General features: G+C 49.7%; 1 protein-coding gene across 2 annotated transcripts; it reads left to right on the top strand.

The window, feature by feature from the left end:
- Positions 1–1,312: 1,312 nt before the first annotated feature.
- GPHB5 (glycoprotein hormone subunit beta 5) lies at positions 1,313–13,491 on the top strand. 2 transcript variants are annotated; one of them, XM_060262190.1, is made up of 3 exons: positions 1,313–1,442; positions 5,720–5,927; positions 12,811–13,491. In XM_060262190.1, the coding sequence occupies exons 2-3, from the start codon at positions 5,721–5,723 to the stop codon at positions 12,997–12,999; spliced, it is 396 nt and encodes a 131-aa protein (XP_060118173.1). In that variant the 5' UTR covers positions 1,313–1,442; position 5,720; the 3' UTR covers positions 13,000–13,491. The 2 variants fall into 2 exon arrangements, with proteins under 2 accessions (XP_060118173.1, XP_060118172.1); XM_060262189.1 differs by lacking the exon at positions 1,313–1,442 and adding an exon at positions 2,319–2,406.
- Positions 13,492–16,324: the final 2,833 nt, after the last annotated feature.

Raw genomic sequence — 16,324 nt, 5'->3', positions numbered from 1 at the left:
TCCATCACTGAGGCCAGGAAACTAGAAGCCCTTCCACTGTCCCCCCACCCCACCACACACAAAAGAAACAAGAACACAGAGCATCACTGCCCGAGACAGAGAGTTCCATTTTTATTTTGTGGCTAATAGCCACTCATGGATCTCTGCTCTTAAGAACATAAGAGAAGCCATATTGGATCAGGCCAATGATCCATCCAGTCCAACACTCTGTCACACAGTGGCCAAAAGAACCTGGTGCCACCAGGAATCCAGGACAGTAGTAGCCCTTGCAGTGTTGTCCCCGCACAAGCACCAAGAATCCAGAGCATCACTGCCCCAGACAATTCTATCTATACCCTGTGGCTAATAACCACTGATGGACATCTATCTTAAACAGTACAGAGATGCAGAAACTGCAGCAAGGCATTACTTGGTGGCTCTTACAGAGATGCAGTAACTACAGCAAGACATTACTTGGTGGCTCTTACAGAGATGCGGTAACTACAGCAAGGCATTACTTGGTGGCTCTTACAGAGATGTAGTAACTACAGCAAGACATTACTTGGTGGCTCTTACAGAGATGCGGTAACTACAGCAAGGCATTACTTGGTGGCTCTTACAGAGTTGCGGTAACTAGAGCAAGGCATTACTTGGTGGCTCTTACAGAGATGCGGTAACTACAGCAAGGCATTACTTGGTGGCTCTTACAGAGATGTGGTAACTACAGCAAGACATTACTTGGTGGCTCTTTGTGCAGTTAGAAAAAATATTCCTTGTCTTTGGGCTCAGTGCTTTCTCTCCAGGAGGACAGATACCCAAGATGCTGTCTTGATACAATTCTCGCTGCAGAGGGTTGAGGATACCACGAAGGAGATGGGGTTGGGCAGGGCTTTTTTTGTAGCAAGAACTCCTTTGCATATTAGGCCACACCCCCTGATGTAGCCAATCCTCCAAGAGCTTACAGGGCTCTCAGTACAGGACTTACAGTAAACTACAGGAGGATTGGCTACATCAGGGGGTGTGTGGCCTAATATGCAAAGGAGTTCCTGCTACAAAAAAAAAAAAGCCCTGAGGTTGGGGTTGGCAGATCTAGTGGCCTGCTCATTCTCCCCCTACCTGAAATCCCGCAGACCTGCTGCTTTGGATGCATCCAGGTGATGTTCCGAGACACAATACCCCTGAAGTTTGAAACACTTTAAGGAGAGAGGAGCTTTGCTTTCGAGCTTTCAGGTCTTTTGATGCTGCAGCTGGTTCGTGCAAGGATCTGCCTCCATTGTCATTTGAGTGACAGGGGCCTCCTCTATAAATGTGAGCAAAGAGGCAGCCTGGGAGCAGCTGGGAAAGAGAGCCGCTGAGAGCAAACCCTGCCCAGAGGCAACTGTGCGATTCCCCTGGCTTTTGCAAACCACACTCTGCAGCTTAGAATTGCAACGTGGGGAAAGCCGCGGCATCTGCCAGGCCAGGTAAGAGGGGGTTATTTTTGCTCTCCTTTGCAAAGAACAACTGGGACAATGGTCATGCAAAAGAACAAACGTTGAGTCCAGTGGCAACTTTAAGACTAATAAAATTTTATTCTGGGTCTAAGCTTTCGGGGGCATGCACACTTCTCCAGATACCTCCAGGTTTTGGCATTTGGCGACGAAGGAAATATCAGGTTGTACCTCGGCAAGTTTCTTCTCAAGGTTGATGGAGTTCCATTCCATGCGGCTTAACGTGGTGCCTTCATGAAGATATATTCAGGTGGGCAGGCGTGATAACCTGAAGCAGCAGAACCAATCTTGAGTCCAGGGGCACCTTGAAGACCAACGAAGTTTCGTTCTGGGTAGATCCAGGTGGAGAGCTGTGTTGGTCTGGAGCAATGGTGGCCAAACTGTGGTTCGGGAGCCACACGTGGCTCTTTCACACATATTGTGTGGCTCTCGAAGCCCCCCCCCCCCACCACCACCACACTGGCTGGCTTGGAGAAGGCATTTCTCTCTTTAAATCATTTCTCTAAGAAAAGCCAGTGGCAGCTTGCAGAATGCATTTAAAGTTAAAGTTGCTTTCTTTCCACCTCTCCTTCCTTCCTTCCTTCCTTCCTTCCTTCCTTCCTTCCTTCCTTCCTTCCTTCCTTCCTTCCTTCCTTCCTTCCTTCCTTCCTCCCTCCCTCCCTCCCTCCCTCCCATCCATCCATCTTGCGACTCTCAAACATCTAATGTTTATTCTATGTGACTCTTACATTAAGCAAGTTTGGTCACCCCTGGTCTGGAGCCCCAGAACCAAGTTTGAGTGCAGTGGCACCTTTAAGACCAAGTTTTATTCTGGATATAAGCTTTCAGGAGCCTGCAAGCTTCTTCAGATACCTTTAGAGTTCCTACTGGCCTTAAAGGTGCTACTGAATTCCAACTTGTTCTGCTTCAGACCAACCGGGCTACCCACCTGCAACAGGTATGCATCATTAAATGTTTGGTGACAAACGAAGGGAGCATTGACTATCGAAACCTCACACCCTGGAAGTCTTGTTGGTCTTTATGGTGCTACTGGACCACCAAGGAATTTCAGGGTTGCTATGCAGCAGCAAGCAATGGTAAATGTCTGTTAGTTTCTTGCCTTAAAAACCCTATGGGGTTGTTGCCATAAATCAGTTGTGACTTGACAGTGAGGTAGTGATGCTGTGTATCCTTGATGCTTGGGAACAGCAGTAGGAGGACTTCTGGAATTCTGGCCCTACGGGTGGACCTCCTGATGGTCCCTGGGTTTTGGCTACTGTGTGACACAGGGTGGTGGACTGGAGGGACTGTTGGCCTGATCCAACATGGCTTCTCTGATGTTGTCATGAACACATCAGAGGGGGAGGGATGGTGGCTCAGTGGTAGAGCATCTGCTTGGGAAGCAGAAGGTCCCAGGTTCAATCCCTGGCATCTCCAAAAAAGGGTCCAGGCAAATAGGTGTGAAAAACCTCAGCTTGAGACTCTGGAGAGCCGCTGCCAGTCTGAGAAGACAATACTGACTTCGATGGAACAAGGGTCTGATTCAGTATAAGGCAGCTTCATATGTTCATATATGTTCACTATGTAGATGGAACACTCTGTCTTGCTCTGTAGTGGCAGTGATGCTCTGTAGTGGCAGCTACAAGCATAGACAGCTTCAAGAGGGGATTGGATAAGCATCTGGAGCAGAGGTCCATCAGTGGCTATTAGCCACAAGGTCTAGATGGAACACTCTGTCTGGGGCAGTGATGCTCTGTCTTCTTGGTGCTTGAGCGGGGGGCAACAGCGGGAGGGCTTCTGGAGTTCTGACCAAGCTGGGGGACCTCCTGATGGAACCTGGGGTTTGTCCACCATGGGACACAGAATCTTGGACTGGATGGGCCACTGGCCTGATCCAACATGGCTTCTCTTAGGTTCTTACGATGGCACTTCACACACACACAAACACACCTGATTTACTAAATTATGTATATTTTGCTTCCTCAGACAGAGGCATGTGAACAGAGTGTAGGTTGCCAATCTCCAGGTGGGGCCTGGATAACTCACAGAATCACAATGGCTCCTCCAGATCAGTTTCCCTGGGGAAAATGTAGGGTTGCCAAGTCCAATTCAAGAAATATCTGGGGACTTTGGGGGTGGAGCCAGGAGCAAGGATGTGACAAGCATAACCGAACTACAAAGGGCATTCTGGCCATCACATTTAAAGGGACCGCACACCTTTTAAATGCCTTCCCTCCACTGGAAATAATGAAGAATGGGGCATTTTGGGGGGGGGCTCATAGAATTGGACCTCCTGGTCCAATCCTTTTGAAACTTGGAGGGCATTTTGAGGAGAGGCAATGGATGCTATGCTGAAAATTTGGTGCATGTACCTAAAAAAACAGCCCCCCCGAGCCCCAGATACCCGTGGATCAATTCTTCATTATACCCTATGGGAATCGGTCTCCATAGGGAATAATGGAGTGCCCAGCAAACATCCCCCCCCCCGCTTTCTGATGACCCTTAAGTGGGGGGGGGGCTCTAAACTGGAGGATCCCCTGCTCCCACCTGGTGATTGGCAACCCTAGGAAAATGGCTAAATTGGAAGGTAGCTTCTCTATAACATTATATCCCATTGAGCTCCCTGTCCGCCCCAGACTTAACCCTAAAATCTCCAAGAATTGCCCAGCCTGGAACCAGCAACCTTAACTTGCATACAGTAAAAACAGACGATGTGAAGCCTCTAGCTCTAAGGGCCTCTTGGAGAATACCGATCTTTCATTATCTTGCCAATTGACAAATCGCAGGATCCTTTCAGGGACGCCATGGCATCCAACTGACATTAGTTTTGATTATAACCAGGGCATTTTTTGTAGCAGGAGCTCCTTTGCATATTAGGCCACACACCCCGATGTAGTCAATCCTCCTAGCGCAGGGGTGGCCAAACTTGCTCCAGGTAAGAGCCACATGGAATAAATGTCCAATGTTTGAGAGCCGCAAAACGTGAACATCAGATGTTTGAAAGCCGCAAGACAGGAAGGAAGGAAGGAAGGAAGGAAGGAAGGAAGGAAGCTAGGTAGGTAGGTAGGTAGGTAGGTAGGTAGGTTGGTTGGTTGGTTGGTTGATGGGGAGGAGGGAGAGAGAGGTGAAAATAAAGCAACTTTAAATGTGTTCTTCAAGCTGCTGGCTGGCTTAGCTTGCAGAAGTGATTTAAAGAGAGAAATGTCTTCTCCAAGCCAGCTAATGGGGTGGTGGGGGCTTTGAGAGCCACACAATATGTGTGAAAGAGCCACATGTGGCTCCCAAACCGCAGTTTGGCCACCCCTGTCCTAGAGCTTACAGCAGGCCCTGTATGAAGAGCCCTGGAAGCTATGAACATATGAAGCTGCCTTATACTGAATCAGACCCTTGGTCTATCAAAGTCAGTATTTTCTTCTCAGACTGGTAGCGGCTCTCCAGGGTCTCAAGCTGAGGTTTTTCACACCTATTTGCCTGGACCCTTTTGAGTTGGAGATGCCAGGGATTGAACCTGGGACCTTCTGCTTCCCAAGCAGATGCTCTGCCACTGAGCCACCGTCCCTCCCCACCGTCCCTACCACTGAGCTCTTGGAGGATTGGCTATATCAGGGGAGGTGCAACCTAATATGCAAAGAAGTTCCTGCTAGAAAAAAAAAGCCCTGATTATAAGTTATAATATTTCCCCCCAAGAGCTCTGGACAGCTTGGATGGTTCTCCTCTATTCCTTTTTTCTGCTCACAGTAAAGGAGCTCCTGCTACAAAAAATGCCCTGGTTATAATCAAAACTAATATCAGTTGGATGCCATGGTGTCCCTGAAAGGATCTTGCGATTTGTCATTTGGCAAGATAATGAAAGATCGGTATTCTCCAAGAGGCCCTTAGAGTTAGAGGCTTCACATCGTCTGTTTTTACTGCATGTAAGTTAAGGTTGCAGGAGGAAAAGGAAAGGTCCCCTGTGCACGCACCAGTCGTTTCCGACTCTGGGGTGATGTTGCTTTCACAACGTTTTCATGGCAGACTTTTTATGCGGTGGTTTGCCATTGCCTTCCCCAGTCATTTTCACTTTCCCCCCAGCAAGCTGGGGACTCCTTTGACCGACCTCGGAAGGATGGAAGACTGAGTCAACCTGGAGCCGGCTACCTGAAAACCCAGCTTCCGCCGGGGATCGAACTCAGGTCGCGGGCAGAGCTTAGGACTGCAGTACTGCAGCTTTAACACTCTTGTAGCAGGAACTCCTTTGCAAATGTGTGTTAACTTTCCCACCTTTTTCGCAGCATGAAGTCCCAGCAGGTATCGCTGCTGAGCTGGGTATCTCTGGTGTTCCTGGCTGCCTGCGTCCCGGCCCCCAAGCCTTCCAAAGTGAACCTGAAGACATTCATCGGCTGCGCTGTCCGGGAGTTTACCTTCCTGGCCAAGAAGCCTGGATGCCGGCCGACACGCATCACCACCGATGCCTGCTGGGGGCGATGTGAGACTTGGGAGGTGAGGATGCATCGGGACAGATATTTCTTGAATTGGACTTGGCAACCCTACCTCCTGGTGGGGCCTGAAGAGCTCCTGCTATTACAGTTGCTCTCCAGACAACCAACATCATTTCCTCTTGGACAGGGTGGAATTCTAGCAGGAGCTCCTTTGCATATTAGGACACACCGCTGATGTAGCCAATCAGGGTTGCCAAGTCCAATTCAAGAAATATCTGGGGACTTTGGGGGTGGAGCCAGGAGACACTGGGGTGGAGCCAGGAGACATTGGGGGTGGAGCCAGGAGACATTGGGGGTGGAGGCAGGAGACTTTGGGGGTGGAGGCAGGAGACTTTGGGGGTGGATCCAGGAGACACTGGGGGTGGAGCCAGGAGACACTGGGGTGGAGCCAGGAGACACTGGGGTGGAGCCAGGAGACATTGGGGGTGGAGGCAGGAGACTTTGGGGGTGGAGGCAGGAGACTTTGAGGGTGGAGCCAGGAGACACTGGGGTAGAGCCAGGAGACTTTGGGGGTGGAGCCAGGAGACACTGGGGTGGAGCCAGGAGCTATGGTGTGACAAACATAACTGAACTCCAAATGGAGTTTTGGCCATCACATTTCAAGGGACCGCACAGCTTTTAAATGACTTCCTTCCATAGGAAATAATGAAGGATAAGGGTACCTTCTTTGGGGGCTCATAGAACTGGACCCCCTGGTCCAATCCTTTTGAAACTTAGGGAGTATTTTGGGGAGAGCCACTGGATGCTATACTGAAAATTTGGTGCCTCTACCTCAAAAAACAGGGCCCCCAGAGCCCCAGATACCCGTGGATCAATTCTCCATTATTTTCTATGGAATAAGTCGCCATAGGGAATCATGAGTACCCAGCAAACATTTCCCTCCCCCCCCCACTTTCTGATGACCCTGAAGCGGGGGGAGGGCCTCCAAACTAGGGGGTCCCGTGCCCCCACCTGGGGATTGGCAACCCTATAGCCAATCCTCCAAGAGCTTACTGGGCTCTTAGTACAGGGCCTACTGTAAGTTCCAGGAGGACTGGCTACATCAGGGGTATGTGGCCTAATATTAGGCTTCCCAATCCCCAGGTCCCAGCGGGGGATCCCCCGGTTTTACAGACTCCACACCCCCCCCAGCCAGCTGGCCTGCGGGGAAGACCCTCCCCCACAGTCACCATGTACCTCTAGATCTCTGGCAGGACCTGCAAACACATCCGGTTTTAAAATGTGTGTGTGTGCCTTTAAATTGGAGCGGGAAGCATGAAGTGCTTCATGCGGAAAGGTCAGTAACAGCAGACCTTGTCGGAATGCAGCCCCTCCATTTGTTTTGCTTTTGTTTCAGAGCAAGTGTGTGTGTTTTTGTGTGTGTGTAAAAGAGAGCAGCGTAGCCCCTGTACTTTCCAGACCTTGTTGTGGAGGCACCAGAGACAGTTAAGTGTGTGTGTGAGTGAGAGAGAGAAAGTGGGCGGGGAGGAGGGGGCTCTATTATTCCCTATGGAGATTTATTCTCATGGGAAATACTGCAGAATTGATCTGCGGGTATCTGGGGCTCTGGGTGGGGCTGTTTTTTGAGGTAGAGGCACCAAATTTGCAGCATAGCATCCAGTGCCTCTCCCCAAAATACCCTCCAAATTTCAAAAGGATTGAACCAGAGAGCCCAATTCTGTGAGCCCCCAAAGAAGGTGCCCCATCCTTCATTATTTCCAGTGGAGGGAAGGCATTTAAAAAGGTGTGCGGTCCCTTGAAATGTGACGGCCAGAACTCCCTTGAAGTTCAATTATGCTTGTCACACCCTTGCTCCTGGCTCCATTGTCTCCTGGCTCCACCCCCAAAGTCCCCAGATATTTGTTGAATTGGACTTGGCAACCCAGCCTAATATGCAAAGGAGCTCCTGCTAGAATTCCATCCCTGCGTCTTGGGAAAATGGTGGCTTTGGAGGGTGGAATCTATGGCATATCCCGCAGGAGGCCCTCCCCTCCCCAAACCCCAAGGCTCCACCCCAAAAATCTCCTGGGTATTTCCCAACCCAGAGCTGGCAACCCTATAGAACTTTGTCTTGAACTGCTTTGGGAAAGGTGAAAGAAACATGTTCAAATTATCTAGCAATAGATTTTTTTATGGAAAGAACGCGGCCAGTCTGCTTTGTAAAAACTCAAGCCGGCAAGGTGGCTCACAGCCAGTTTTTGCAGGCAAACGGATGACATAATTTGGCAACCAAATATCACAAGTCCGGTTCATCAGGCTGTTATTGAGAATCTCTTCTTTGACGATTCCACATGGCCGGTTCTCCCCCTGAATGAAAAAAAAAAGAGGAACGTTTTGCGGCAAAATGTTTCTAACTCCTTTACGTAATGCTCCCATTATATAATTTCCAAAGCCTCTTAGGGTTTAAACACTTAAAGGGGACGGGGGGGGGGGGGGAGGAACTGTCCTTTTATTTCTCTACTTGACAGAAAATTCCTTGGAGATTAAAACTGAGCCCCTGATTCAAAAGTGATACATATTATTCCAGTCCCCTAGAATATGTTTTGTTTCTAATTTTGGATGCCTCCAAATTGTGGCAATGGTGCGGTGGGTGGGTTTGAATGAGTCCGCACACGCCCAGCAGAACAAAAGCGTGACTAATTTTAAATTCCTTCAAAGTCTAATTTTCCTACATGCGCTTGGGAAACCCCTGCTGGATTTTAGCGAATTAACACACACACACCCTGCAAGACAAAACAGAGAGTTTTCTGGTTTGTGACAAGCGATGGGAAAAGCCATGCCTTCCTTTTAGTTTACTAACTTTTTCCACTGTGTATGTAGATCTCTAGATATTCAAGATCCTGAAGGTGATCTGCAAAGCTTTTTTTTTTGGACTTCTTAACACTTTAAAGAAGAAGATGTTGGATTTATATCCCACCTTATACTCTGAATCTCAGAGTCTCAGAGCGGTCACAATCAGGGGTGTGTGGCCTAATATGCAAAGGAGCTCCTGCTAAAAAAAAAAAAGCCCTGGCAATACACAAAAGAGCTGCAGATAGGCTTCTCAATCCCCAGGTCCCAGCAGGGGATCCCCCGGTTTTACAGGCTTCCCCCCACCCCCAGTCAGATGGCTGGCGGGGAAGCCCTGCCCCCACAGCTGCAATGTACTTCTAGAGCTCTGGCAGGTTTAGAAAATGTGTCTGTGTGTTTCTGTTGTTTGTGTGCCTTTAAAGCTGAGCAGGAAGCAGGAAACAGGAAGCGCTTCATAGGGAAGGGTCAGCAGCAACTTCCTAAGAGCGTAGCCCTTCCGTTTGTTTTGCTTTCGTTTTCACATCAAGTAAAGTTGTGGAGGAACCAGACCCAGTAAGTGTGCGTGTGTGAGAGAGGAAGGGGGCAGGGGATTCCCCAGTTTGGAGGCCCTCCCCCCACTTTAGAAAGCTTTAGAAAATGGGGTGGGTGGGAGGGAAATGTCCACTAGGCACTCTGTTATTCCCTATGGAGAACAATTCCCATAGGGAATAATGGGGAATTGATCTGCGGTTATCTGGGGCTCTGGGGGGGGGATGTTCTTTGAGGTAGAGGCACCAAATTTGCAGCATAGCATCTGTTGCCTTTCCTCAAACCACCCGCCAAGTTTCAAAAGGATTGGACCAGGGGGGCCAATTCTATGAACCCTCAAAGAAGGTGCCACTATCCTTCATTATTTCTAATGGAGGGAAGGCATTGAAAAGGTGTGCAGTCCCTTTCAATGCAATGGCCAGGATTCCCTTTGGAGTTTAATTGTACTTGTTCCAACCTTGCTCCTGGCCCCACCCCCAATGTCTCCTGGCCCCACCCCTAAAGTCTCCTGGCTCCAGATATTTCTTGTATTGGGCTTGGGAACCTTAGCTGCAGATCTCTGGTTTGCCAGCTGAGTACATTTAGGTGTCTTGCAGAAATCCAAGAAGAAGAAGAAGAAGAAAATATTGGATTTATATCCCGCCCTCCACTCCGAAGAGTCTCAGAGCGGCTCACAATCTCCTTTCCCTTCCTCCCCCACAACAGACACCCTGTGAGGTAGATGAAGATATTGGATTTATATCCCGCCCTCCACTCCGAAGAGTCTCAGAGCGGCTCACAATCTCCTTTCCCTTCCTCCCCCACAACAGGCACCCTGTGAGGTAGATGAAGATATTGGATTTATATCCCGCCCTCCACTCCGAAGAGTCTCAGAGCGGCTCACAATCTCCTTTCCCTTCCTCCCCCACATCAGGCACCCTGTGAGGTAGATGAAGATATTGGATTTATATCCCGCCCTCCACTCTGAAGAGTCTCAGAGCGGCTCACAATCTCCTTTACCTTCCTCCCCCACAACAGGCACCCTGTGAGGTAGATGAAGATATTGGATTTATATCCCGCCCTCCACTCCGAAGAGTCTCAGAGCGGCTCACAATCTCCTTTACCTTCCTCCCCCACAACAGACACCCTGTGAGGTGGGTGGGGCTGGAGAGGGCTTTCACAGCAGCTGCCCTTTCAAGGACAACCTCTGCCAGAGCTATGGCTGACCCAAGGCCATCCCAGCAGCTGCAAGTGGAGGAGTGGGGAATCAAACAAGAAGTTCCGCCTCTGCAAAGTTACACAGCGAAGCTGTTTCGCTTTGCCAGCCTTTATAAATAATGCCTTAGGGTAGTGGCTGCCTTGACCTAGATGGCCTTGGCTTGTCTGATCTCATCAGACCTCAGAAGCTAATCAGATTCCTTGCCTCTGGTTAGGTCTTGGATGAGAGACCTTCTAAGGAAGGCCAGGGTTGCTATGCAGAGGCAGGCAATGGCAAACCTGTTAGAAGAACAGCCTGACGATGTCTCTTGCTCAGTCCTTCAAGACTACGAACACCATAGAGCCGTCTCCTTCCTGTCTACGCTCTGATTGGTAGAATGTAATCTCAGGCAATTTCCTTCTGCCTGTTCTCCTCTTTCTTCTTCTTCCCTGCATGCAGCAGGAAGAACAGCATGGTGTCTCTCCTCCTGAACTGAACTAAGCAGATGGCCTACTACAATCCAAAGCCATCCAGTTAGCTAGAACAGTTTAGTCACTCTTTCTCACTGCAATACCCATGTGTTATGTTTCTTTAAATAAATCCACCACTACTGATTTCTTAACTTAAATCAAAAAGGCTCTCTGTGTAATTTGTGCGTTAACCATTAGAGCAGGGGTGGCTGAACTGTGGCTCAGGAGCCACATGTGGCTCTTTCACACATATTGTGTGGCTCTCGGAGCCCCCACCACCTCCATTGGCCAGCCTGGAGAAGGCATTTGTCTCTTTAAATCACTTCTCCAAGCCAAGCCAGCTGGCAGCTTGGAAAATACATTTAAAGTTAAAGTTGCTTTCTTCCCACCTCTTCCTCCCCCCATCTATTTGCGTCTCTCAAACAACTGATGTTTGTTCTGTGTCGCTCTTACGTTAAGCAAGTTTGGCCACCCCTGCCCTAAGCTAACTTAGTGTTGCCAGGTCTGTGTTGGAAAATACCCAGAGACTTTGGGGGTGGGGCCAGGAGAGGGTGGGGTTTGAGGAGGGGAGGGGCCTCAGCATGGTCCAATGCTGTAGATCCCACCCTTCAAAGCAGCCATTTTCTCTCCAGGGGAGCTGATCTCTGCCAGCCGGAGATCAGTTGTGAAAGCGGGAGAGCTCCAGGCTGCACCTGGAGGCCGGCAACCCTCATTTATTACTCACTGTGTGCAGACGCTCTTCTTTTGCTCTGCCAGACAATGGCACTTGATGACTCAATCGAGGCCTATTCCTAGGGTTGCCAAGTCCAATTCAAGAAATATCTGGGGACTTTGGGGGTGGAGCCAGGAGACTTTGGGGGTGGAGCCAGAAGACATTAGGGGTGGAGCCAGGAGCAAGGGTGTGACAAGCATAACTGAACTCCAAAGGGAGTTCTGGCCATCACATTTAAAGGGACGGCACACCTTTTCAATTCCTTCCTTCCATAGGAAATAATGAAGGATAGGGGCACCTTCTTTTGGGGCTCATAGAATTGGACCCCCTGGTCCAATCTTTTTGAAACTTGGGGGGTACTTTGGGGAGAGGCACTAAATGCTATACTGGAAATTTGATGCCTTTACCCCAAACAACAGCCCCCCCAGAGCCCCAGATACCCACGGATCAATTCTTTATGATTTTCTATGGGAATAAATCTCCATAAGGAATAATAGAGTGCCCAGCAGACATTTCTCTCCTCTCCCCCTGCTTTCTGATGACCCTGAAGCGGGGGGAGGGCCTCCAAACTGGGGGATCCCCTGCCCCCACCTGGGAATTGGCAACCCTACCTATTCCTATGAGAGATGGATGAAAAATGTCTGCCTCCAATAGGGTTGCCAATCCCCAGGTGGGGGCAGGGGATCCCCCAGTTTGGAGGCCCTCCCCCCGCTTCAGGGTCATCAGAAAGCAGGGGGAGGGGAGGGAAATGTCTGCTGGGTACTCTTATTCCCTATGGAGATTTATTCCCATAGAAAATCATGGAGAATTGATCCACGGGTATCTGGGGCTCGGGGGGGGCACTGTTTTTTGAGGTAGAGGCACCAGATTTTCAGTACAGCATCTAGTGCCTCTCCCCAAAGTATCCTCCAAGTTTCAAAATGATTGGACCATGGGGTCCAATTCTATGAGCCACAAAAGAAGGTGCCCCTATCCTTCATTATTTCCTATGGAAGGAAGGCATTGAAAAGGTGTGCCGTCCCTTTAAATGTGATGGCCAGAACTCCCTTTGGAGTTCAATTATGCTTGTCACAGCCTTGATCTTGGCTCCACCCCTAATGTCTCCTGGCTCCACCCCCAAAGTCTCCTGGCTCCACCCCCGAAGCCCCCAGATATTTCTTAAATTGGACTCGGCAACCCTAGCCTCCAATCTTATGCCAACCTCTCTATTTTTCTCTTTCATGGGCAGAAACCGGTGCTGGATCCTCCCTACATCGAAGCACACCATCGGCTCTGCACGTACAACGAGACCCAGCTGGTAACCGTGAAACTGCCGCACTGTGCAACCAATGTCGATCCTTTCTACACCTACCCCAAGGCCATCCGCTGCGACTGTGGCGTGTGTCTCACTGCAACCACCGAATGCGAGACTGTCTGAATTCTCCAACCACTGGAGTGCAACCTCTTTGGATGCAAAATTCTGTCCAGGCATAAACTGCAACACAGCAGCGATGGGTTGGGTGGGGAATGAATCAGGGCAGAGCTGTTCAGCGCTGAAGCGGCTCTGCCGCACTGACTCATATATTTATATTGAGCAGTGTAAAATAATGACTCAGCCAATGAACGGTGATCTGGGAAGGCCTGGGTTCAAATCTTGCATCTGCCATGAATTTGCAATGTGGTCTTAGGGAAGCCACTTTCCCCTCAGCTTTGGCTGAACTGTGGAGATAATAAATACTGCCTTGTGTTTAGAGGGATTGTAAAGTGCAGCAAGGTAAAGTACATAAAGCACTTTAAACACGGAAAGCGCTACATAAATAGCACTTCTTCTAACTGCTGTTCCGAGCTATGCTGCCAATGCTATGCTGGGGATTATTAGGAAGGGAACTGAAAGCAAATCAGCGAATGTCATAATAAAAATGTAAAGGTAGTCCCCTGTGCAAGCACCAGTCGTTTTTGACTCTGGGGTGACGTTGCTTTCACAACGTTTTCACGGCAGACTTTTAATGGGGTGGTTTGCCATTGCCTTCCCCAGTCATTTACACTTCCCCCCCAGCAAGCTGGGTACTCATTTTACCGACCTCGGAAGGACGGAAGGCTGAGTCAACCTGGAGCTGGCTACCTGAACCAGCTTTCGCTGGGATCGAACTCCAGTCGCGAGCAGAGGGATCCGACTGCAGTACTACAGCTTTACCACTGTGCCACGCGGCTCTAATGTCATAATGCTGCTATATAAATCAATGGTGCCCCCTCATTTGGAGTACTGTGTACAATTCTGGTCACCACACCTCAAAAAAGATATTATAGCAATGGGAAAAGTGCAGAAAAGGGCAACTAGAATGATTAAAGGGTTGGGACACTTTCCCTATGAAGAAAGGTTAAAACGCTTGGGGCTCTTTAGCTTGGAGAAACATCGACTGAGGGGTGACAGAGGTTTATAAGATTGTGCATGAGACAGAGAAGGTAGAGAAGGAAGTACTTTTCTCCCTCTCTCACAATACGAGAACTTGTGGGCACTCAATGAAATTGCTGAACAGTCGGGTTAGAACAGATAAAAGGAAGTACTTCTTCACCCAAAGAGTGATTAACACATGGAATTCACTGCCACAGGAGGCTACAAGCATAGACAGTTTCAAGAGGGGATTGGATAAACATATGGAGCAGAAGCCCATCAGTGGCTAGTAGCCACAGTGTATGGTTGGAACTCTGTCTGGGGCAGTGATGCTCTGTATTCTTGCTGCTTGCGGGGGGGGGGGCAGGGAGGACAACAGAGAGCTTTTAGTGTCCTGGCCCCCCTGGTGGACCTCCTGACGACACCTGGGGTTTTGGCCTCTATAAGATACAGAGTGTTGGACTGGATGGGCCACTGGTCTGATCCAACATGGCTTCTCTTATGTTCTTATAAACAGCCTGATCAATGCATTTATAGTACAGTGTATATTCTGAGCCTGAAACTTGCTTAAAAGAAATGGCTAAACAGAGTGAAAAACAGGGCCAGTGTCAGCATACTCTGAGGTGGGTCAGCTGCAAGGGCCCACTGTTTGAGCAGGAGGCTAAAAAAAACTGTGTGCTAGCTCACACTAACTCAGTTTGGAGGGAACACTGCTTACCACTGACCTCCAGGTGACAGAGATCAGTTCACCTGGAGAAAATGGCTGCTTTGGAAGGTGGGCACTATGGCATACGCCATTGGACTCCCTCCCTTCCCAGACCCTGCCCTCTTCAGGCAGGGTTGCCAAGTCCAACTCAAGAAATATCTGGGGACTTTGGGAGTGGAGCCAGGAGACTTTGGGGGTGGAACCAGGAGCCAAGGGTGTGACAAGCAGAATAGTCTTGCCATCAGGTTTAAAGGGACCGCACACCTTTTAAATGCCTTCTCTCTGTTCGGAAATAATGAAGGATAGAAGTACCTCCTTCTGGGACTCATAGAACTGGACCTTCTGCTCCAAACTTTTTTGAAACTTTTTTGGGGGGGGGGTGTTTTGAGGAGAGGGACTGGATGCTATGCTGACAATGTGGTGCCTCTACCTCAAAAAACAGCTCCCCCCCCACCAGAGTCCCAGACATCCACAAATCAGTTTTCCATTTTACCCTATGGCAGGGGTGGCCAACGGTAGCTCTCCAGATGTTTTTTGCCAACAACTCCCATCAGCCCCAGCCGTTGGCCATGCTGGCTGGGGTTGATGGGAGTTGTTGGCAAAAGACATCTGGAGAGCTACCGTTGGCCACCCCTGCCCTTTGGGAATCAGTCTCCATAGGGAATGATGGAGGGCCCAGCAGATATTTCCCTCCTTCCCCGCTTTCTGATGACCCTGAAGCAGGGGGAGGGCCTCCAAACCGGGGGATCCCCTGCCCCCAACTGGGGATTGGCAACCCTATCCTCAGGCTCCACCCTCAAAATCTCCAGGTATTTCCTAACCCAGTGCTGGCAACCCCAGGGCTTTTTTTTTTTTTGTAGCAGGAACTCCTTTGCATATTAGGCTACACCCCCCCTGATGTAGCCAATCCTTCAAGAGCTTACAGAAGGCCTTGTAAGAAGAACCCTGTAAGCTCTTGGAGGATTGGCTACATCGGGGGGGGGTGTAGCCTAATATGCAAAGGAGTTCCTGCTACAAAAAAAGCCCTGGGCAACCCTATTAGCAGCAGTGTTCTTGGTGACCATGACAGTGGCAATTTCATAAAGAAAAACATAAGAAGGGTCTTGCTGGATCAGACCAGTGAAGGTCCGTCTAGTTCAGCATCCTGCCTCACACAGAGGCCAACCAGTTCCTCTGGAGGGACATCTGCAGGGCAGAGAGGCTGAGGCCTTCATTAGAACATCAGAAGAGCCCTGCTGGATCAGCCCAGTGGTCCATCTAGTCCAGCATCCTGTCTCACACAGTGGCCCCAACTAGTTCCTCTGGAGGGCCAACAACAGGGCAGAGAGACTGAGGCCATTAGAACATCAGAAGAGCCCTGCTGGATCAGCGCAGTGGTCCATCTAGTCCAGCATCCTGTCTCACACAGTGGCCCCAACTAGTTCCTCTGGAGGGCCAACAACAGGGCAGAGAGACTGAGGCCATTAGAACATCAGAAGAGCCCTGCTGGATCAGCGCAGTGGTCCATCTAGTCCAGCATCCTGTCTCACACAGTGGCCCCAACTAGTTCCTCTGGAGGGCCAACAACAGGGCAGAGAAACTGAGGCCATTAGAACATCAGAAGAGCCCTGCTGGATCAGCGCAGTGGTCCATCTAGTCCAGCATCCTGTCTCACACAGTGGCCCC

This window comes from Heteronotia binoei, chromosome 21 (assembly GCF_032191835.1).
Source record: "Heteronotia binoei isolate CCM8104 ecotype False Entrance Well chromosome 21, APGP_CSIRO_Hbin_v1, whole genome shotgun sequence".
In the NCBI taxonomy this organism is placed as follows: Eukaryota; Metazoa; Chordata; class Lepidosauria; order Squamata; family Gekkonidae; genus Heteronotia; species Heteronotia binoei.
The sequence above is the reverse complement of the archived record's forward strand: the minus strand, read 5'-3'. Positions and strand labels throughout refer to the sequence as shown.

Bases quoted from the DNA above. Each gene is read 5' to 3' on its own strand.
- GPHB5 (XM_060262190.1), top strand. From the start codon at position 5,721: ATGAAGTCCCAGCAGGTATCGCTGCTGAGCTGGGTATCTCTGGTGTTC. The intron at 5,928-12,810 runs GTGAGGATGCAT...TTTCATGGGCAG, and splicing joins GGCGATGTGAGACTTGGGAG to AAACCGGTGCTGGATCCTCC.